The sequence below is a fragment of the Pipra filicauda genome, unplaced genomic scaffold (genome assembly GCF_003945595.2).
Source record: "Pipra filicauda isolate LSUMZ 115617 unplaced genomic scaffold, ASM394559v2 scaffold3_size10097308_pilon, whole genome shotgun sequence".
Taxonomy (NCBI): Eukaryota; Metazoa; Chordata; class Aves; order Passeriformes; family Pipridae; genus Pipra; species Pipra filicauda.
Genome location: NW_024104532.1, coordinates 8,277,799 through 8,300,361, shown reverse-complemented (window position 1 = coordinate 8,300,361; position 22,563 = coordinate 8,277,799). Strand labels below are relative to the sequence as shown.

Genomic DNA, 22,563 nt, shown 5'->3' with positions numbered 1-22,563 from the left:
GCAGGTAGAACCTGGGGAACCAAGATGCCTTTTTTGCTGTGGAGAAGCGCAGCACTTTGGAAATCAGAATTTATGGCAATATTAACTCTCAAGCTGATTATTGTGTGAGATTTACGAGCTAGGGTTGGACACAGAGAGAGGAATAAGCTCTTGCTTCCAAAGATGAAATCCACTTGGCATGTTTGCTAATGGCAGCACCAGGACAAGCTTCAGGTCATAGCTTGTGGCTGTTACTTCATGGTTGCAAGGCTGTAGGAGGTTTGACTCACAGCCTGACTTCTCAGCTTAGAGACACAGCCTCTCCCAGGCACACCTGCCTGTAGGCATGCATTTCTGTGGAGAAGAGTTACACAACCTGGGTCTGCAGTGAGAGAAGCCAGAGCAGCACTGCTGGCTCTCCTGCAGGTTTCCTTTGAGCTCCAGTCCACAGGGACAACTTCTCTCTCCTTCCAGTGCCTGCCCTGCCTGGAAAAGGGAGCTTTATGCCTTGAGGATTTCTGTAATGCTTCCCACTGGCTGACGTCGTGCTCTACCATTAAACCTTTTGCTGACCCACATGGACCAAATGCAGTGATGGTGTCCCTAAAATGTCCTGGGAGTGTCCCTAAAGTGACCTGCTGTGGGAAGGCCCTGCTGCTGGTTCAAACACCCCGTGGTGGGAGCAGGGAGCATCCTCTCTGCTGTACACTTGGCTCAGGAGGGCTTTGCTTCTGCCCCACCATTCTCAGGCTGATTTTCCACACCTGTTCTCCTTCAAAAAGTCCTTGAGTATCACTGGCCTGAAGCTGCCAGCTCATTTTACAAGCCACAAATCCTGCTGCTTCTCATGTTGTGCAAGAGTGCAAATAAATATTAGTTGTAAAATGATTCAGTCTTCATGAAACCCAGCTAGACTGCTTGGCTTTTAATAGCATCAGCCCCGAATTACACGTCTGGACTAGACATGGTGCAGAGATGAATTTCCTTTAATTTGTTCCAGAGTAGCTCACCATTTAATTTAACTGAGCAGTTCCTTGTTCTCCTATTCTGGAATGATGGATTGTGAAATGCACTCCTTTAAATTAATCCAGACACTTGATTTCTGTCAGCAGAGTAATCTTTCTCAGTGGTATGCTAAGTATGCTTTTAAAAGGTATGGTGAATATGAATGATATGCACTTGGTTAATGATTTAAGTGTTTACACTTTCCCAACATCACAGAAAAAACAAATGTGGCTTAGCTGCATTTTTTTTTATAACCTACCAGAAGTGATCATTCAAATAACATCAAAAGGACTTAAATGGATTTCTAAATTTGATGGTACAAGTGAGGGCAACTCCCCTCTCATCAGAGAACCATCATTTTGAAATGGGGCTGAGCAAAGCTTAGACTATTACTGATTGCAGGGCTTCCATAGATCATCCAGAAGGATTTCTATTGGAGCCATTAATGGTAAAATATTTCATGTGGGTGCTGTCACTGCTTACGCTGGCTTGATGTTGCAACAGAGCAGTGTCTTTTTTTTGGCCTCTTGCTGGTTTTACTTCTTAAAGATGAAGTGAGGCATTTCTGGAAAAGAGAAAAGAGGGAGTGGATGAATATCTGTGTTTCTATATTGCCTCCTTTACAAGAACTGCAAAAAGTTATAGTGAGGTCGAGTAAGTGATATTGATGTAAACCAACCCATGAGGTCCTATCAGCCCAGACTCTCCCTCACTCCCTGTTATCAGAGGTAAGGGCTATGTGAATGCCACAGCTAGAAACTGCACAGCATTCCTGTGTCCAGCTGGAACCAGCCAGCAAGAGTTATTCTTAAATGTGGGGAGACAAGACAAATCCTCCTGTCACAGAAATATGTGGCTGTGCTTTGTAGGCAAAGGTAAATATCCCTAAACACAGGAAGTACAGTACACACCTACCCATTCATTCTCAGCAGGTTTACACCTGTGGGAAAGGGCACATCTACACATCAAACTCTGGCCTTGGCTGAGATCTTGGTTTCTACTTTCTATGCAGTGGCAGCATGTTGGGAAGGGTGTTTGGAATCAGGCAGCCTGAATCGTTTTACTTCACTGCCAGTGCTGGACACAGAGATGGTATCTTCTCTGCAAAAGAGATTTAGTTCCTACTGAGAAATATGTAGAAGGCTAGTATTGTCCCAAATATTAGGCCAAGATGTTTTGCAGAAAGTGAGAAACTGGTTTTCTGCAAGGCACAACCTACAAGGTGTTTCCATGTGCTGACCTCCTAGTATTGACAGAATAACGTACTTTTTTCTTGGTCCTTCTAAAGCCTATTACAAAGGGAATACATACTTGAATGTTACCTTGCCTAGGTAGCTAATTTGTACCTTGTGACTTCCAAATCCAACTCTGCACCAGCCTGTGACATTTGTCTCAAGCAATGTTGTGGATATTTGGCAAACAAAGGAAACACACGTGTGTTTTCTACCATTCTGACCTAGATTACTTTGGTTGCCTCACTGTTTAAAAGAAGGTGAAGCTTTGCAATCTGCTTCATACTCCTTGCCAGCCCTCTCTCAAGACAGCACATGCTGTTGTGACCTGTAAACTCCATGTCCTCCAATAACCTACACAGCCAAACCATCCAAGGAAAAATTGTCTGGCTCAATAAAGGGGTTGTATTATGTCTGAATAGACACAGCCTCCCATTTTAGGTAGGCTGCCATCAAGCTTTGCTCCAGTCTTAGGCAAGGACTGAGTACTGCTGAAATCTGAAGTGAGCTAAAGCACACCAAGGTCTTTGGATGTGAAGTGCTTTTATGAATAGGTTTTAGTGGTTCAGGTGGTTTAGTGTCAGCGTTTCTTTTTTGAACTTCCTAACACCAATCTTCTTCAAATTCAAAATGTATGAAAAAGTCTTCTGTTGAGTTTTGTAAGTCTGTTATAGCCAAGTAGTAAAATAACCAACCCAAAGGCTTTAAGGTCTTAAACCTGAGCTTTACTGTGCTGGCTAGTTTTCCAAAACAGAAACTGATTGTAAAATTGGTTTGCATTAGTGCCTAGATAGTGAATGCCTTTACCCCCAGCACCTGGTAGTGGAGACCTTGTGGTCTACTAGAGATGTTATGAAAGATACAGCAATGTATCTTAAATGTGTGTTAAGTTAGAACTAAGATCCAACTGCCTTTTGTCTTCACACTGCTGTGTGACAGGAGCACTGGCCCAGTTAGTTTCCAGACCTGAGCTCACAGCCTTTCTTAGAACCAGTTTGTTAGCCAGAATGGGGGCTGTCAGCTCCTCCAGGAGAGGATCTGGGAATGGCTGAAAGATGTCACAGAGACAACAGAACCAAATATTGGGTATTGATGACTTCGATAGTGACTTTGGGCTCTCTGTTATCCCCCAAAATCAAATCACAACTAAACCACAAGTAAGGCTCAGTTCTCAGAGTTGCACTGTGTGTACCCAGCCTGTCTCACCAGACCTCAGCCCGGGTGCTGAAAGCCTCTGAGTTGCTTGCCAGGGGCTTTGCAAGCGCTGGTGTGAGCCACAGGCCACCCGATAACTCGGCACGGCTGCAGGGCTGTGCTCCATGTGGGCCAGCCAGCTCGGGCACTCTTGACATTCCTGGATGTCTTCTAAACATGCAGTGCTGATAGAAATGTTGTTTAAATATTTGCGAGTTATTTAAAAATAGTGCGTCAAATAAGCGGCCTGGTGACGCCCGACAGATCTCTGGCTCGGACCAGGGCCTCGGTGCAGAAGGAAGAGGTCAGCACCAGTTATGTACACAACTCAGGCTCTGACGAGAGACACACTGGATCCATCAGACACAGAGCCTGCTGGAAAGCCCCTGTGCACGTGGGGCCCCGGGGCGAGGCACTGGAGTGGCTCTGAGTGGCCACAGTTGGCCTCGAGACCGGATGGAAGATGCTTGGCCACCCTCCAGCAGGTCCATGGCTGGGGAGGGAGGTGCTGCCTGGAGTTTGGTCATTCCCTGGTACCTGGGGGCTGGGGGAGTTGGATGTGCAAGCAGAAACACTCTCTGGGACCTACAGGACCACCAAACTGTGGCAGGGCTGACCAGCATCCCCACCCAGTCCTGAGTTCCTTAGGCTCTCTTAATATTTCCCCTGCTTGGCGACCATCTGTATTTTTAGAGAACTAAATTTTAGGAAGGGGGAATGAATTTTCAATCCCACCATGACTGAGGCCTTTCAGCAGTTTCTTCTCACCGTTAATAGGTAGAGCATCTTAGGTCAGTACAGGTGGGTGCTGGACAGAGGAGAAAAAGGATTCCTGTGATAGACAAGAGAGCTGGACATTATCTATTCATTATTTTAAATATTTATTTCCCAAGCTTTAAAATATTCATGAAATATTTTAAAAGCTGATTTTATATGTGAAGTGTATTCTCTTTCAGTAAACAATTGTCATGCAGAGAATAAAATGAGCTCCCAGGAATTGCTGAGATACACTGCAGTCTGTTAAGGAAGCTGAGCCTACTATAACATCTGAATCTGGTTTTATGTTGCCTTTAAATCTTTTGGAAAATCAATTCCAGACCTATTGTAAAAATGAGATACATGATTAGAAGCACCACTGTCATCTCACCAAGGTATTTCCACTTTTTAGAGCTGCTGCAAAGGAAATGAATTTTAAAGCGCTCAGAATATTGACCTGTTTCTTTGCTCTTGTCACAGTCCATAGAATGGCTGTGAGGGGAGATCCTCTATAGTTCCCTGCCTAGACAGCATATCTTGTACATTTGGAAAATGGATTTGCAAGTTGCTGCTGCAATTTTACACTTTGCCTTACAGATACTGATCTGCAGTCTCTTTTTATTCCCCCTCATTTGTTGCTTTTTTCTTGCTTTCTTTGACATCTTCTTCTCATTTGAAGTGCCAAAGCAAAAAGCCAAAATTAGTCTCAGCTTCTCAGAGGTCCAGACACAAGCTGTTCCCCTTTTCAGATGAAAATGCTACTATACTTATGGAATTTATTGAGGCTATTTATCGAAATCTTTTGGCTGTTATTTCTCCCAAACGACAATTGCATTTTCAGAAGCTTGCCATAGGCTAAAGTTAGTGATTCAAATGAAAAACTTAAGCTTATATCATAGAAATGAGGATGTAGAAAAAAACTCCTCAGAAATACAACTACAGTGTTTTCTGAGAAGGTCTCAAAGATTTCAAAGAATTATCTGCTCGTGATAAACTTGAGCCAGGAAAAGAGCAAATGGCATCAATTGTATCATAAAATCAGTCCATAATCTATGATGATTGATTTGTCTCAAATTGACTACCATTACTTTTTCCTTCTCTGTTACTGACACATTCCTGGAAATAGATTAGTAGGCACTTGGCAAATATCTTTGAGAAAAGTTTCAGCTTATGGGGGGATGCAAACTGATCAAGGTCACTGTGGTATTAGTTGCTCACACCAAACAGCAGATCTGCCAGCTGTAGGTAAGATCTATTGGTCCCCAGTTATTCATCTGGACAAAATTATGGCTTCAAGAATGATTGAAAATAATGAAACAAGGACACGAACGTGGAAAAACTGAACTACTGTGGAGAATTCAAGCTGGTATTTATTAAATCTCTTGAAGCAGTATTCTATCAAAACCTAATTACCTTTCAGATTTTGCTATTCCAATAATCCATTTCCATCAAATCAAATCAAATCAAATCAAATCAAATCAAATCATTCAATGATCATTCAATTAAATAACCAATAAATTATCAGAATTTCCAAGGTTTATATATTCTAATGCTTCTTATATATGTGAGCCACCATACCTTCCTCTCTTGTAATAAAACACTTCATGTTCCTTTGCATCCCATTGCTCACACTGATGGCAATGCCACACCAATGGCCAATAACACCGGACCACCAGTTCCCAAACTCTGGCACTAAGATGTCTTTAATTCTCTGACATTTATTTAGCTCAAAAGCAAGAAGTTCTCAGAAAAACTCACAAGCAAACCTGTTCTCAGGAGATTTCCAACCAAGCACATCTGACTGCATGTACAGATAAACTCAGGATGGGCTTTGCTCCAGTATGGCACTTGCTTCTTGCTGCTTCCTGAGCTGTTAAGACATATTGTTAGAAACAGAAATTGTCAGTCTGCTAAAATGAGGAGGTCCTGGCTTTGGCTGACTGGTGAAAAATTGACCTGTCCAGCTGCTTTGCTTTGTTGCTGGAATGAGCATCCATATTTGAGGAATCCTCTGTCCAACTGCTTTGTTCAACAGCCGAGACATGATGAGGATAGGAAGGAAAATAAGCACAAGGTACTGTTCTGCTTTTCTGGTCAGGCAAGAAACAGCTGTTTTTCAACAGCCATGACTGAAAGAGGATCGAGAGTTTGGATACAGATCCTATTTAACTTGGTCTTGGTTCACATCAACACCACAGCAGCCTGAACTCCAGAGGAAAGGACTGAGCCGTGTATGTCTGTGTGTCATGGCATCTGCTTAACCAGGGATGGTGGCACGCTGCAATTCCTTGAGGAATTTTCATCTGTGGCACTGTTTCTCTACCTACCAAGCCCAAATCCCAGTGCAGTGGCAGTGCTACCATCTGAAGGGTTCATGTCCTCACAGAATCTCTGCTGCCAGAGGGACCAGAGGCTTGTGCCGCACTGGCTGGGCAAAGGAAAAGCTCAGAGTGGATTTGGGAACAGCTTTACACCTGCAGGCCTGGTCTGTCTGTCAGAGGGACACAGCAGCATAGAAGTGATTCTTCTTAGTTATTTTATATAAAAAGTTTTATTTCCCAAGTGTCAAAGTGTAATTTCTAGAATGGATCGTCCATCCATGCCTAAATCTCAGCCCTTTGGAGGCATATTGGTAAGACATAGAGTGGGCAGTCTATTTATTTAAATAGCTGAAAATGTCTTCTGGTGAGTGTTTTCTCTTTATATCCTGCTGGACTGACAGTGATTCTGAGTTAAAGTGCTCCTGACTGAATGTCCTGAGAAGGGCCAGGGGGTGAGTAGGTTGCAGAACCACTTCAAAAGACACAGGACATCACTGACTGTAGGCTGCATCTCAGCACTGAGACAAAGGTCTTCTCTCCCTAACTGCTCCCTCCATGTAAAATTTCAGTGTTGACCAGTGACAGATGAAGGTTGTGTGGAACTCACACCTAGTTCACGGGGAGCTATGATGTTTTTTTCATTATTCCCTCCTCAGTTAAGTACCTTTTTTACCAGTGTGTGTCTATCAGATAATCAAAGTAAATTTGGTGGTCTGGACAGGAATGACCAATTACTTACTTGCTGCTGTATTCCTTCCCCCTTTTTTTTATTTAAACTTGTAGCTGGTGGACTCAAATTCATAACCAGCATCATTTTTACAAGCAGTGGGGCTTTACATAGAAAACCTGAGCAGCTGTGCCAAGTAAACACAGCAGTGCCCACCTCTATTCACAGCCTGCAGGTCACTCATCACCACTCCCCTGTCAGAGCCCCGTGGGGCTCACCTGCCAAGAAGCAGATGCTGTTCCCAAGCAGGCAGAGGGCTGTGAAACCAGGCTTTGTGAATCAGAGCTGGTTAAAATCTGTGGCTTCTTATGTGGGAAGAGTTGAAAGAAGATAATTTTCTTTTCCATACAATTCCACACATATTACGTAGAGGAGCTTCACATATTTCTTGATACTCTGTCTTCTCCCACATGATTGTCTTGCTCTCCCATTTCATGTGATGTCTTTGGCAAAGACCACTGCTGTCCAAGGCAGGACACTGTGTTCACTAGTGCCTGGACAGGACCTGGCACACATGCTGGTTATGCTGGGACTTGCTCTTTTGGATTTGTTTTTCACATGAAATCCCTCTAGAGTTTCCTTCTAGGGAACATGTTAGTCTCAAAAATTTACTCTGGAGAGCAGCACATCCCAGCCTGACTGCTTTGCTGGGAAAAGCACTTTGTTGTTTCTGAAGTAATGTTACTTTGAGTAAAAAAGAAAAAAAAGTGTCAATGACAGTGCCCATGTGTGGTGCACGTGAAAAGAGAGAAGAATCATCTGTTCCCAAATATCTCAGGTCCAAATATAAGCAGGTGCAACCAGCTTCCTCAGGACCATTTCAGCAGCTTATTCGTTCCACTATGCAGGGTCTGCTCTTGCTGGAGTGTAAATAAACCAAGCCCAAGTTCTCTCATGATTCTAGAAATGCACTTTAATAACAAAGATGGCAAAACCTTTCAGAGATGATACTTTACTAGGAGAAAAGGTAAGAAATTATAAGCAGCAACCATTTTTCTCTGCAACCTATGCAGATCAGTTTTGTTAAGCTTCAACAGTTAGAAGTTGACATTAAGGTGAATTTTTTTGCAGTATGGCTTCAATCCAGTTATATTTATCCTAAACATTGACTACATTTTGGTAGGAAGAACTGAAATGAAGCCTTTGAGGTTAGATTATTGATCAAGTGCTTTCCTTCCTCAGAAACACGTGTTTGTGAGGGCAGATTTTGCAGAGCTCTGTTCCTCAGGTGTCCTGGCCAATGCTCTGTGGGTTAATGCTTTCATGTAGAGACTTCAGAATTGTCAGTGGCTCTGCCTTCAGTGTCACCTTTGCCTTTAAGTGGCTCTTGAGATAGGAGAAAAGTTAAGTGATTGAGAAAATCAAAGTGCTTACTCTGCTGTTTCTCTCAGTTTGGCAGAGGGTCAGGACTGTGATTTCACTCTGGGTACCCTGTTAAACTCCTCCATGCTCTGTTCCCAGGCAGGGAGGTTTGACATAGATTTTCACCTCTGGAGGAGAAACTCCTTAGGGGACACCACGCACCCACCACATTTCTCCTGAGCTTTTTCAAATTAAATGTTCTTGGTGAATCTATGAAACGAAATTTTATGTCCTTTTTTACTACGTTCTCTCACCCACATTTTAGGAACTTCACTAGTTCTGAAAGAATTCTTCGATTTGTTTAGTCTAATCATAAAAGTTCCCTGGGAAAATCCCTGGAATTCATTGTGATAGCATAGTGTTTTCCTCTTTAAAAAAATGCTTGGCTTTTAACAACAGAAGGCAAAAGCTAAATTCCAGCTTGAGATTTGACCTGCTCTGATGGGAAACAGATTGCACAATTTTAGTGGAAGTAGGAGCATCAGAATTTAAAGGAGGGAAAATTAAACCAAGTCATTGTCACCTGCTGGACAAGGCAATGCTCTGCTTTTTTCGAGGATCAGCAGTTCCAGAGTATTTCCTTTCATAACAACATGGAGTACTTGTGATTATTGTAACAGCAGGTAAACAGCCATATAAAAGGACCAAGTTCTCCTAAGGATACAGGAATAACAAGGGCACTTTACCTTTCCATTTAATAAGAGGGTTTGTATTTGATTCTTAGTTCTGGTATTACAAGGGAAATTATCTCTGGTTTTTTATGTTGCAGGGATTTCTAGAAGAGGTAAGAGGTATATTCCCTACATTTGGGGTTGTTGTGGCCTAATTGTTGAAGGCTGAGTTTGGAAAAGAAGACATAAAAATTGCAATTAACTATCATCTGGCCCTGCCAGGGACCAAAATCCACAGCAGGAGTTTCTGGATTTCAGGTCTGTGAAGACAAGCTTGGAAATGGGATAATGCTTTATCTGCTGCAAGTTTTACTGGAAGGTCCCAGTGAAACCAGCCAAGAAAAGTTCATTGGGAGATGGAGAAAACAGTGTGAAAACCACATAGAAGATTTTCATCATGTGTTCAGATTTTGATGGTGAAGACTGTAAAAATCAGGTCTAAGTGATTTTGAATGACTACAGCCAGACAAACCATGAGGATACGTTTGCTGCAACCCCTCAACCTTTTGAGTGACTTGGAGCCACACTATTTAATCATGTTTTTCAGGGGGAAAATCTGCTGTTATTTTCAGGGGGGCACTGAATGTGCTGATTTTCTCACATAGATGCTTTCTGACAAGAAGACCAGAGTGATAACCAGGTGCAACTTTTAAGATATGGTGGGTTAACATTTTGTCTTCACCTCAACAGCACTTCAGCATATCCAAGAGTCTATATTTAACAATATTAATCAATTAACAATTAGTTAATAATTAATTAATAATTAATTTGTTATTAACAATATTATTTCCCTCTCTTTAAGCAAGGTTAAAGACTTTAGTCATCTTACTCTTGTCAGAGGAGAAGAAAAATAGTGACACAGATTCCTGCTCATACATCTTTCTCCCTGCAATACACACACAAGCAGTTTTTCTAACCTGCCTTGCATCATAGGCATAGGCAATGACAAAGTTTCAGTCTTTGTCCTCAGGAAAATACTTTTCAAATAATGGATTTCCTTCTCAGGAATATTTGGTTTTGTTAACCTGTCTTCCTTTTTTTCATTTTATCTGATTATTTTCAATTTAAATCCTTTTCTAATGTGCTTATTAATTTTCTCCTTAGTAACTCACAATTATTCCCTTTAACATTCATGTCTTTAACTGTCTTAATGTATTGCCTGTGTTTTGTTCTGCATTTTTCCTCCCAATTGGTCTAACTCATTAATTAATCATGTAGCTTTCCTCTCAACAACTTGTTTCCATAGAAATATCTTCCTTGATGCCTACTAGTATAGTCACAGCTGAAGTTAGATTTCTTGATCTCCTATGTTAACTCAAGATCATCAGCGAGGAAAAGAGAAAACAATTAATTTGGGATGTTACCAAGAGAAAGTCAGAAATGAAATTCCATTCAGTTTTGACTCCTGAAAAGTGTTTGGTGAGGGAGGTGGTAAAAGGGAGTGAGGGGGAGAAAGGAGTAGGGTGATCTCTTGTAAATGTATGGGAAATATGGCAGTGACATAGGAATTAAAATATGCAAGCAGCTTGGCTTTGGTGAGAAGTGACTCCACTGCTTGGCACAGAGCCTGCCTGAAATAACCTCAGTAACTTGGGGGTTTTGCAGAGTTTTGGTTAAGCACGAGTGAGGGATTTAGCAGTGGCAGGCTCGTTTATAAAACCAATTAATTTTGATCATGCAGAACTTCGTGAAGCTGTTTAAAATGACCCACTCTGGGGTTGTCTTTCACCATATTTGAGCAAGGTGGGATATGTCTGGTTTGGATTCTGGGCACAGAATCCCTGCATGTGCTGACCTACAGTAGGCTGGTGGCTGGGGTTTTGGTCAAAGCTTGTAGTGAAACCCGTCAGAAAGATTCTGGAGAGCCTTCAGCAAGGGCAAGTGCTTCTGGAGAAGAGGAAAGCAACCAACAATGACCATGTGGGGGAAAAAATCCCGTTTTCCAGGCTTCAATCCCAAACAGTGACATAAAGTTTGAGGCTTTAGTGATGGTTTTGGGTGGTCCTTGGTGAGCTGCAGAGCTGGGAACCGAAAAGCCCAGGTGAGCAGGAAACATGTTTTCTTGTCATCTTTCCCTCTGACAGGGGAACTTCCATCAGCAGCCCCACAAGTCCCTGGCCAGGCAGCTGGGTGTGGAGGGCTTGACATGCTGTGAAAACACCCCAATGCCTCTTCAGAACCTGGGACATCCTTATTCCAGACATCCCTGTGACAACAGTAATTCCTGCTGCAGATAGAGGTGCCAAGGACCAGCTTCTGTGGAGTGTAAACTTACTGTGTGGGGGCTGAACCTCCTCTAGTCAGGGAGATGCAAGGATTCTGTAAGTTTGTGGTACTATAGGATAGAAAAAATGATCAAAATAGAGGAATGTGATTCCTTCCTGAAAAACCTTTGGGAATCCTTCACTGAGTGCTGTGTCCTACTGAAGTTGTTCACCCCTGAGATTTCCTGTGAGCCTGTTCTTGATCCCACGCAACACTGGGAACTTTGATGGTAGTTTACTGTTAAAGAGAGAGAAAAATGAGCATTTTAGGGTTATGTAGTGTCATTTCATTGGAAATGCCCAAAGGAAAATGGGTGGGAAACAGAACCTGCAGGCTCCAGTTGGAGCATTTCTATCATATGGGAGCAGTCTACTGATGTTATCCCCAGATTTAAATTATACATTCTGCCTCCCTAACCCAAGCACATAGCTGAGAATTTAATCAGAGCAGGGTGTGTACTTTATATATGGCTTTGGGTGGGTCTGGCAAAAAGCATTTTCTTGGCTAATCACAGTTAACACCATATATCACACTACCTTCATTTCCTTTGTGTTGTGTCACTTAGTGCCAATATCAAACATCTTCTTTATTGTGCTGTACAAATTGTCCATTTAGGAACCAATTGCACAAAAATAAATCATAATCTCTGCAAATTTTGCATTTGGTTGTTATACAGAAAACTAATGATAATGAAACACACCCATAAATTTTAACTTCATTAGGGTATAATATTCCTAAATGAGACTTGGTAAAAGAGAAAAAAAGCATTATTTCACTTCTTAAGTCGTCATTTAGGGAAGAAAAAAACCAAAAAACCAAAACCAACCCCATCCAGAAGAATTCTTATTTTAAATAGAAAATTTTTGATATGCCACTTCATTCAATTTCTTGGTTTTCAGTCTGTGTTTTAAGGTCCAAACTGTAAGAGCCTAAACATTACAAGAAGTTGTCCTACAGAAATTTGGAAGCTGGTCTGGTTTCCTGGAGCAGTTCATTGAGTTTGAATTATCTGTCAACCCCTGTAAGTGAACACAGCATCCCACCCTTCTGTCTGCCCTATAGAACTGTAGCCTGACAGTCCAGCAGACATAAAATTATTAGAGATTTAAAGTTGACTTCTGGGAAGATAATTTTAAATATATTAATAATAATTTTAAATGTATTAATACTTCTGATATGTTCTTCTGAGACCAGCCTATGTGACACTCTGTACCTGTTGACTATCCCTGCACAATGGCTGTTCAGGCTGCAAAGGCTGATCATGTTTTTTTATTAGATTTTGTATTGCATCATTAAAAGCAGAAAGTCAAATCATAGCAGCAATGAACTACAGCAAAAGCAAAGAAACCGAGCCTGTTTCCGAGCACAATCATATGTTTTTAGCACCCAGATCCGTTGCTTAAATGCACATGAATTTTTGAGACCACAAACTATTTTTTGCCTAGACTAAGCCCGTGTAAGCAAAATAAAAGCACAGGTTCTGTCTGTTCCATGAAAACCATCGTGGCAAGGGTCGTCACTGTAAAACAACAAGCACATTGCATGGCCGGGTGGCAGTCGATCTCGGGAATCAAATCAGTTGTAAGGATGGATCCCAGCTCTGCTCTGTTCCCTCTGTGCCCCTGGGCACAGCATCTCCCAGGCGGGAAGCAGTTATTTCCCGATTTTTTTGTGTGCAGGGTAGACGCAGCACTGCTCTAGGTATTTGTTAGGAAGGAAAAAGTGGAAAAGTAGCTAATTTAGTAAAACTTTGAGGAGTGACGTTGGCAAAACTTTAAAACATCGAGGTGAGCCAGGAGGTGTTGATTTGCCTTCAGGTTCTGCTTCGCTCTGAACGGGGGGCACTGGGGATGGGGTGGCGGCTCCGTGCAGCGGGTACAGGCAGGGACCTGTGCCAGGGGCAGGCAGGGACCTGCGGGACACCCCTCCTGCGGCATCGGACACGGAGCGGGGACACGGAGCGCTCCACGGGGACACGGAGGACACGGAGCAGGGACAGGGAGCAGGGACACGGAGCGGGGACAGGGAACACACTGCGGGCGCGGAGCCGGGGCGGGCGGGGCTATCCCGGGCGGGGCTCGGGCCGGGGCTGCGGCACAGGGGGATGTTCCTTGCCCGGAGCAGGGCGGTCCCGCACCGGAGCCGAGCGGCGGCAGCGGCGGGAGCGGCCGCGGGGCTGCGGCAGATGACATCCCCCGGAGAGGATCCAGGTGGGTTCTATGGCCACTGACATCCCCCAGTTAGGGTCCAGGTGGGTTCTATGGTAGATGACATCCCCCGGAGAGGATTCAGGGAGGTTTTATGGCCACTGACATCCCCTAGTGAGGATCCAGGTGGGTTCTATGGCCACTGACATCCCCTAGTGAGGATCCCGGTGGGTTCTATGGCCACTGACATCCCCCAGTTAGGGTCCAGGTGGGTTCTATGGCCACTGACATCCAGAGAGGATTCATGTGGGTTCTATGGCAGATGATGTCCCCAGGTGAGGATCCAGGTGAGTGCTGCTGTTTCCTACTGCTGCTTTGTTAGTGTGACAGCAGCTCCCAGGCTGTCCACACTTTGGATCATGCTCTTCCAGTAGCTGCTGGTTTTACTTCCTAGCCAGATGCACTTGGAAAGTGCTGAGTAGATTTCCTGACTTTGCTGTCTGTCTTTGAATATCAACAAGCTCCACCAGGGTACAGTGACCCAGTAAAAGTTTGTCCATTGCCCTGGGCTCAGCAGCTGTCAGCAGGCTCAGCACAGCCTTAGCAGGGCCAATAAACCAGCTCGCTTTTAGATGTAACAACTTACTGGGCAGTCTCTGTTGGGTTAAATAGTTCTTTATGCATTGGTTGAACCCGTATCACACGGTGGTATTATTAGCATTTTGTGTAATTAAGGAAAACTTACTGCTACACGATGGAAGAGCACAGACAATTAGGTTGCGTTGGGTTTTTTTACTTCTGTGCTAGAGGTTTATTGATGTTGGCTCTAGTGGAAGTGAGCAGTTACCCTCCCTGCTACAGTTCCTCCTAGGAATCTTGCATCAAGTGTTTCTCAATCACGTACAAGGGTCCCGTGAAAAAACATCCATAAGGAGCTTCTGCGTCAGAGAAATGTGGGATCGGTTCCTGTTTTTTAGCCAGCAGGGCCAAGTCATGGAGAAGCAACATATCTGGGGTTAGATTGCAGGGAGATAAATCCCCTCTCTTGCCCCACTTACTTGGATGAGGATTTTCCAGTGTGGATTGGAAATTAGAGAGTTATACTCTCCTAAATTGATGTGAGTTAGACACCTAACTCCCTTGAGCCCTCTGAAATTCCTGTGGAGCAAACGCTACCTTCTCTAACTTACATGGAAGCAATTAAAAGATCAGCCAGCACTGACAAGCTACTTAATGTGGTCTGCAAAGAAAAAGGTTTTAAACTTCTCTGAGTCCTAGAAACCAAAATGGGAGGCAAATGACAAGGACCTGAGTAAGACCCTTAATATCAGCTTGGGAGTCCTGGTAATCAGCTTGGGGAGCTGAAGCCAAGGAGCTGGATAAAGATGCAATTAAGGTTGCCACAAAGTTCTGAGATACATTGCAGTTCCCAGCTGTGATAACTGAAGAGTTGGCTGCAGTTCCAAAACACCAGCATGATAGTAAAGTAGGAATGAAAGGACAAATATCTTGGCCTTTTCATCTTCCAGACATTTATGTTCACTATCTGCATGGAGCCTAAATTATCCTGGCTGAATTCCAAGCTATAATCTTTTTTTTTTCTCTTCCTTGAGTGGGCTAGCTAAGTACTATTAGGCTTTGATATTTTGCATTGCACAAGGGAAAGTAGAATAAACACTGCCATTTATTTATGATCCATCTTAGCTTTTTGAGAGTTTGACGGTTTTACAAGTCCCTGAATGCTTATCCTGGTCAGTGCAAACACCCTGCTTTGAAAGCATCGTGTTTGAGCGTTCAAGATGGAGACAACATGTTCTGACTCTTTTTAAGTAAGAGGAGATAACATAAATAAAAGCAGTTCTTGAAAATCCAGCCTCAGGTATAATGCAGCTCTGAACATCCTGCAGAAATCAGAGTTCTAGCACTGCAAATGCATTTTTCACAGAGTGTGTATAAAATGAAATAGCTCATTAGCAGCTGTGGGGAAGATACACCAATTTGTATAGCTCTGGGAAGATGCACAAACCGGAAAGATGTAATGGGAAAATCACAATTTTATCTTCAAATGGAACCCGAAAAACCCTTGTTGCTTCCACCACTGGCAGCAGAACCAGCAGTGACAGGATCTAAGGCAGTGTGTGAGGGACCTGCCAGCTCACAGCTGATGGCTCGTGAGCTGGAGGAAAAATGTGATGCAGAGTTTGACATGTGGCTGCCAAGCATTCATGGGGCTTGTTGACTCCAGGACTGGAGAGGCTGAGAGGGACAATTCGGGATTGTTGGTGATGAGAGGAGGCAGCAGCACCTCCTGTGGCACATCAAGCAGGTTTTGAGGCATCTGCTTGTCTGTGGCTGTTGAGGAGGATTCCTGCCACGTGGAGAAAAAAAAATGTTCTTCCTATATAATGACAGAAATTGAGAAAGAGCAACATTCTTTGGATTTTTGCCTGTTTCATTCCAGAGTGATGTAAAATGTAGTCGAAGTGAGGAGTCAGTCCTACCCTCTGTTCTGTTCTCTTGTCTGCACGTGGCTCTGTGCTGGGCATGTTGAGAAATCAGCTCCTTTCCACAAGCACCACACTTGTGTCCCACAGAAAAGGGCATAAATAGGATCCTGCAGTAGCTAGTGCTGCAAACAAGCAAGAAAACCTCTCAAACTGTTCTGCTTCCTGGCATGGTTTTGGAAGGTGTTCAGACTGAAATATAAATCCCTTTAACTAATGAAGTCCTGATCACCATTTGATTCCTACCTGTCAAAACTGGAAAACTATTTTGGACGAGGATAGAAGTAAAAGTAAAACATGTACTATGGGTTTTAAAAACCTGATTAAAAATTGCTTTGAGAGACCTACAGTTAGACACCTCTGTGAAAAGGGATACATTTAGGTGAAGGTTTCACACTAGACTGAGCTTCCCTGATTGCTGCCAACTGGGGTGGGCAGGGCGTGTTCCCAAATTTCTCCTTGCATGTACCCACCACTGCCCTTCTCCTGCCAGTGGAGCTCATCAGAACATGTGATAGTGGATTCAGAAAGATAAAACATAGCAAATTTAACCTTACAAAAAAAAAAGTGACTCGTTTCCTGCTGTTTTGGCTGATGGAACCTCCTGGCATAGGCTCAGGGCGATGGTGAGGAGCGGTGGGAAGTTGGGGAAAGGAAAGGAAGAAGTCTCCTGCTTTGGCAGCAGGTCTGTGCAGCTGGAAGTCACACTGCATCCTGACAGTAAGGTTTGCTGTGCTTATGCTTTCAAACAGAAATTTGTATCCTCCTATTTTATTTAGAGAGAGTATTTTTAAGAATTTGAAGTACAGTTTGACACTCTTCTTTAGCTGAAGTTTGTGATCATCTCGTGGAAAGGCTGAGTGGCCTGTTTGATACACAGCTGTCACTGGTTTCAGTTGTTGCCTCTTCCTTGTTTTAAGGAAAGTGCTGCTTCTTGTGAGGAAAACGTCTCAGACAGAAGCCCAAATTTCAGCACGGATGTCTTTTCTTTATTGCAAACAGTCCTGTTAACACTGATGTTCATTACAATAGGGATTAATACACTTTGTAGCATCTGGTTTCTAAGTACCTGAGGAGTCTGGGTGCTCCAACCTGCAAACAGGACAGTGCTCAGAACACAGTTTTTTCAGGGGGAACACAGTTTTTCAGCCCAAGTGGATGAAGGAGAGGCGTCACAGCCAAGCTGACGGGGATACTGGGGCTCTGGGGAGGAGGGTGCAGGGGAGCAGAGGCAGCATCCCAGTGGGGAACAAGGGGCAGCAGCTGTGGAGGGCTGGTGTGCTGGGGTTGCTGGGACAGGCAGGCTGGGGCACAGCCAGCAGTTTGAGTGCTGTTTGCAGTGGGACTGGGCTGAACCTTCAGCACAGAACGTACCTGTGTAACACAGGACAGCCAGAGGGTGGCACAGGCCCTGTGCTGTGCCTTGTTTCTCATAAACATCTGGTAGTAACCTACCACCCGTAGCCCATGGGGAAATAGCTGGCTTGGCATGGAAATGTTGCTGGCAGTCTCTAATCTAAGGATATTAAGCTTTGCAGGTGTTTTTTTCATCTGCTTAATTATGAAATCAGTTCAGGAGAGGGAGATGACACATTTAGGTTGCTCTGCTATTTCGGTTGTACAGATAGCACCCAAAAGATGTTAAAAAAATGTCATGCTCTTATAGGACATCCAATTCACAGGCAGATGTGCTGTGATATTTGGGAGTGCTGCTCCAAATTGCTTTCTGAAGGCTCCCCCATTTCTTTCCTCTCCAACAAGGATCTGACCTAACATCAAGAAGGACTACACAGTTTCTATCAGCTTGGGTTTATCAGCACATTGATTCTAGAAATTAGTTTGTAAACCTGCAAGATTCTTTTGCAGTTACAGTGTGACTGCAGAAATGGGAAATCAAACTCTAACCAGGCAGAGAGGCTGGTTGGGAAGGGGCATTTCATCATGTGAGGCAGAGCAGACAGAATGTGAATTCAAGCTTGGAATGGGTCTTCACAAACGGCTCATCTATACTATTTGTCTTGCCAAAAATATAGTGTGAGGGTCCTTTCAATAGCCCCAAAGAGTCTTCAAGAAGATCATCTCTGCTTTCCATGAGGAATCTTATGCAGGAAACTGAGCTTTGGCTGTTTTTCAAGGCGTGCCTTAAAGCATCATGCAAGTTGCCAGGGCTGTGGTTGCCACTTCAGCCCCTCCCTGTTATAAGCAGGGCTTTAAGTGTCTGTGGCACGTTTATAGCAGCTGCTGCCCAGGGTGGGTATGTTGGTGTCACCCATCAACCTACTCATGATTATTGCTCTTCTTTTACGTCTCCATCAAGGGGGATGGGGAGCTTCATCTGCATTTTGCCATTACTGTCTAATGAGCTTGTCCTTCATGCTTCACGTGCCATAAAAGCAAAGCAGTCCTGCATGTCAGTGCTGAGTGTGGCCCTATGGAGAGCAGCTACTTTCCTTTGAGTAATTATTTCTTATTTCTTTTTTTATTTCCTCCTCTCATATTCATTATCATAGTAATACAGGCTGGTCTGGGAATTTCCTTTCACCACAGTAAAATTCCTAGCCATCCATTATCCCTTTATGATTTCAATTTCCAGTAGGAAGAGGCAGCATAGAAGCCACTGAAATGTGGAGGTATCAGGAAGACATTTTTGGTAGTTATTTTAGCAATGAATAATCACATAAAATCTAATGGCAGATAATTTATAGAATCATGTAATGTTTTGGATTGGAAGGGGTCTTAAAGATTATCTAATTCCAACCCCTTGCCATGGGCAGGGACACCTTTCACTATCCCAGGTTGCTCCAAGCCCCATCTAACCTGGCCTTGGACACTTCCAGGGATGGGGCAGCCACAGCTTCTCTGGGCAACCTGTGCCAGGACCTCACCACTCTCACAGGGAAGAATTTCTTCCTAACATCTAATCTAAACCTCCCCTATGACTGTGAAAAGGTGCCTTAAAAGGCATGAAGATTTATGTTAGCACAGAAAATTCCCCCAGCTCCTGTGTCCTTGTCCTATGGGAAAGGCCACCTGTAGGTGTGAATTTTCAATCACATTCATTGAAAATGTCACCACCAGGTGCAAAATATTTTTCTGCCTGTTCTTATTTGCATCACAGTTGAGGGCTTGGTTTGCTCTAAAAATGGAGTTGTCCTTTTAACGTGCTGGGAACTGGGGAGTCTTCAACCCCTGCACAGCCACTGTCTGTCTGAGCTCAGGGGAGCTGTGCACGGGCCAAGGTCTGGAATTAGGACAGCTGTAGTTTCCCCACACTGAGATGATTGAGTGAGTTCACTGGGCTTTTCTAAGTGAAAATCACTTTGTGAAGACTTGTGGTGTTGAGTGGTCACCCTCTTGGCTCTTTTCTAAAGATTGTTTTCTTTCCTTTTTTTTTTTTTTTTTGCTCTGCTGGTCTTTTTCAGCCCCCTCTCTTGGTATTCTGTAAATGCTGTGTTGTGGTGAAGATTATGATAAATTACAGCACTAAGTATAGTAATAAATGTTGGCATAATCTATATAGGCTTTTGTGGAAGAAATTAGTTTCTCTTCTGCAGTTTGAAAAAAAAAAAAAGGAGTCATGAATCTGTTTAGTGTAAAAACATCCTTGTCTTCCTGTGGTTTAACTTTATTCTCAGATGAAAAAGCCGCAGAGTTTTGCACAGGGAAGCCTGTTTTATGGATGGCATTGTCCAAAATAATCAAGTGATAATGGAAACAATTTAAAGTTTGGAAGTAGAACATTAAAATCATGGAAGTTGTGCAATTTCTTTGTGAGATTCTACGATGTGTTGCACTGGTGACTTACAACTGAGAAGTTTGAGCAAAGCAAGCAGGGAATTTGAGCAGGTATGTATGTCAAGTGCTTTGGAATCCTAATCTGTGAGTGTATGTGTAAAGAAAATAGTTTTAAGGAACAAGCCTAGCCTATCATGCTACCACTTTAAGGTGCTTTAAAAACATTTCTCTCTAATAAGCATGCTTGATTTTAAGGTAGTTTAAAAACGTTTTTTCAAAGGAGTCTTTGCCTTTAGGTTGGTGTCTGTTGTGGCATGATCTGGAGTGCACACAGGCTTACAGAAAGTGTATATGGGAATCCTCTCCTCTTCCACATAGCCAGTAATTTCTAGTATTGGCAGAGCTTAGAGCCTGATGGCATGCACTCATGCTGACCTGTTTGTGTTTTTGAGGAATCTGGTGAGTGCTCTGTGAGTTTCTGAAGTTATATTCTGCTCTGCTCTTGTGGGAATATTACAGAACTGGCCATAGGGCTCTAGGAATTGTCACAAAACGAGCAGTTAATTCTTGACATCTGCAGTGCTGCAGGGACTGCCAAGTTGCGTAGGTAGTTGGCAAGGAAATAAATATTGATAGGCCCTAGCAACAGGTACTCCTGAGAACTCTTGTTCTGGGAATGCTTAGGCCGTGTCCAGTGTTATTAATGTTGTGATATCATTTTAAGTTTATTTATAGGGTCTGTTTGTGTCTTATCACCATCTCTCAGAGCTGGAATGCACGAAGGGGCTTTGCTGCGCCAGGGCAGAGTTGTGTGTTCTGCACCTTCCCTGGTGACTCGTTTCAACATGTAACAGATGCTCCACTGCCCACACCTCAGGGGTGGCTGATGTGCACCCATGTGTGACATCTCAAGTATGTGCTCATATCTAGAATCTCATATGTTTGCTTACCCATCCTATGGTGGGATGACTGCTCTGGAGCCACGTAAGTGAGTTGGATACGAGGATTTATTCCTTTTTAGTGACATCCTAACAAAGCACTAATATACAAGATCCTCGGAGAATCCACCAGGTAAAATGAGCTCACACTGTGAAAGCACTGACATGAACAACTGTGTGTTCTCCTTGCAGAAATTGAAGCCAGAGAAGCCTGTGACTGGCTGAGGGCTGCCGGGTTTCCCCAGTATGCTCAGCTCTTTGAAGGTATGATCACAGACACTTCTCAAGCAGCTGACACTGAACTCGAGTGGGATTGTTCACATAAATAATATATTTCAGAACCTGACAGTTTTGATGGAAGCACTTCCAAATTCTGTCATATATTCATGCAAATCTTCAGAAAAATAGTAAAGCTCTTGCAGAAGGGACATCTCGTCAGGGACTCAGTAGAATTCTGTAAAGGAGCAAATCTTTCTTGGTTTCCTTTTCTTGTAACTCAGACAAATCTCTGCTTTTGTGATTTTTGGTTGCTTATAATTTTCTCAGGCTCTTTTACTTGTAATGCTGGAGTATTTTTCTGACCACTGATTGCAACCAAAACTCCTCCAAGGCTCTCCAGCCTGAGCCAGATTGCTTTATTGGTGTATCGAAAAAGAATGATGGAAAAATCATCTTGCAATCATAAGCGTTTAAAACTGATACTCAGCAGCAGCCAGCCAGAAAAAAAAAAGCAATTTAAGCATGTTTTTCATGTCATTAAATCTACAAAGAATGCTTATTTCTTGTGGGGGAGGCATGGATTTATTAAGAACTTGTATAGCTTTCAGGGCACACTTGTACTTATACCTTAAAAGAATTCTTCTTTAAAATATGTTTATTGTTACAAACACTGAATGTAACAAGAGGTAATTTATTTTTAAGAGGGATTTTATCAAAGAACTACAGTTAAAAGAACCAACAGTGACTTCTGCCTGCTGTCATTCTCACCTCCCCCTGATCACTGCAAAATTAAAAATTCGAAGCCAAGCCACAGAGTTTTAAGAGGGATTTTATCAAAGAACTACAGTTAAAAGAACCAACAGTGACTTCTGCCTGCTGTCATTCTCACCTCCCCCTGATCACTGCAAAATTAAAAATTCGAAGCCAAGCCACAGAGTTGGATTTGAAAGCTGTATGCTATGAAACATGCTGCCTCATGGCAATGCTTCCTGTCTGACTGCAGCAGAGTTTATTCTACGAGATGTGTGTTGGAAATGTACACTGCCATGCTTCTGGAAAATGAATCCCCTGCATCCCCTCGCTGCTTATGCAGTGTAATTTACAGACTGGGAAAAGTAAGCTTAAAAAAATAAGCCAAGAAAATGCTTAGTGCATCTTACTGGTTCCCTCATCTGCAAGGTTAGATCTCAGAAGCTGAAACACTGAACTCCTCAGCTGGTGGATCGATCAGCTTCCAGCTCAGCTTGATTTGTCAGACTCATTGCAGCTCGTGTGTGTGTGTCATGTGCTGCACTGAACATCACCAGCACAGAGCTCGTGTGAACTACTCCCTGTTCTGCACCTGAAGGTGCAGAGAACCAAACCAAAGCTAAACTTTGTTTTGTATTTCCTGCCTATGGCACTACAAGCTCATGGAAAAGCAGGAGAGTTTGTCTACCTGTAACTAACAGCAGCAAGCAGATCCCTGCATTTGTTCTACTTGCTCCAAGGAACTAACCCTCACTTAC

At 43.2% G+C, this 22,563-nt stretch overlaps 1 protein-coding gene across 1 annotated transcript in view; it reads left to right on the top strand.

The window, feature by feature from the left end:
- Nucleotides 1-22,563, top strand: part of LOC113986689 (rho GTPase-activating protein 7-like) — a 47,000-nt gene that overhangs the window by 11,511 nt on the left and 12,926 nt on the right. The window contains exon 2 of the mRNA XM_039385301.1: nt 21,029-21,143. Coding sequence (XP_039241235.1) covers nt 21,029-21,143 — 115 coding nt within the window. The remainder of the gene's footprint in view (nt 1-21,028; nt 21,144-22,563) is intronic.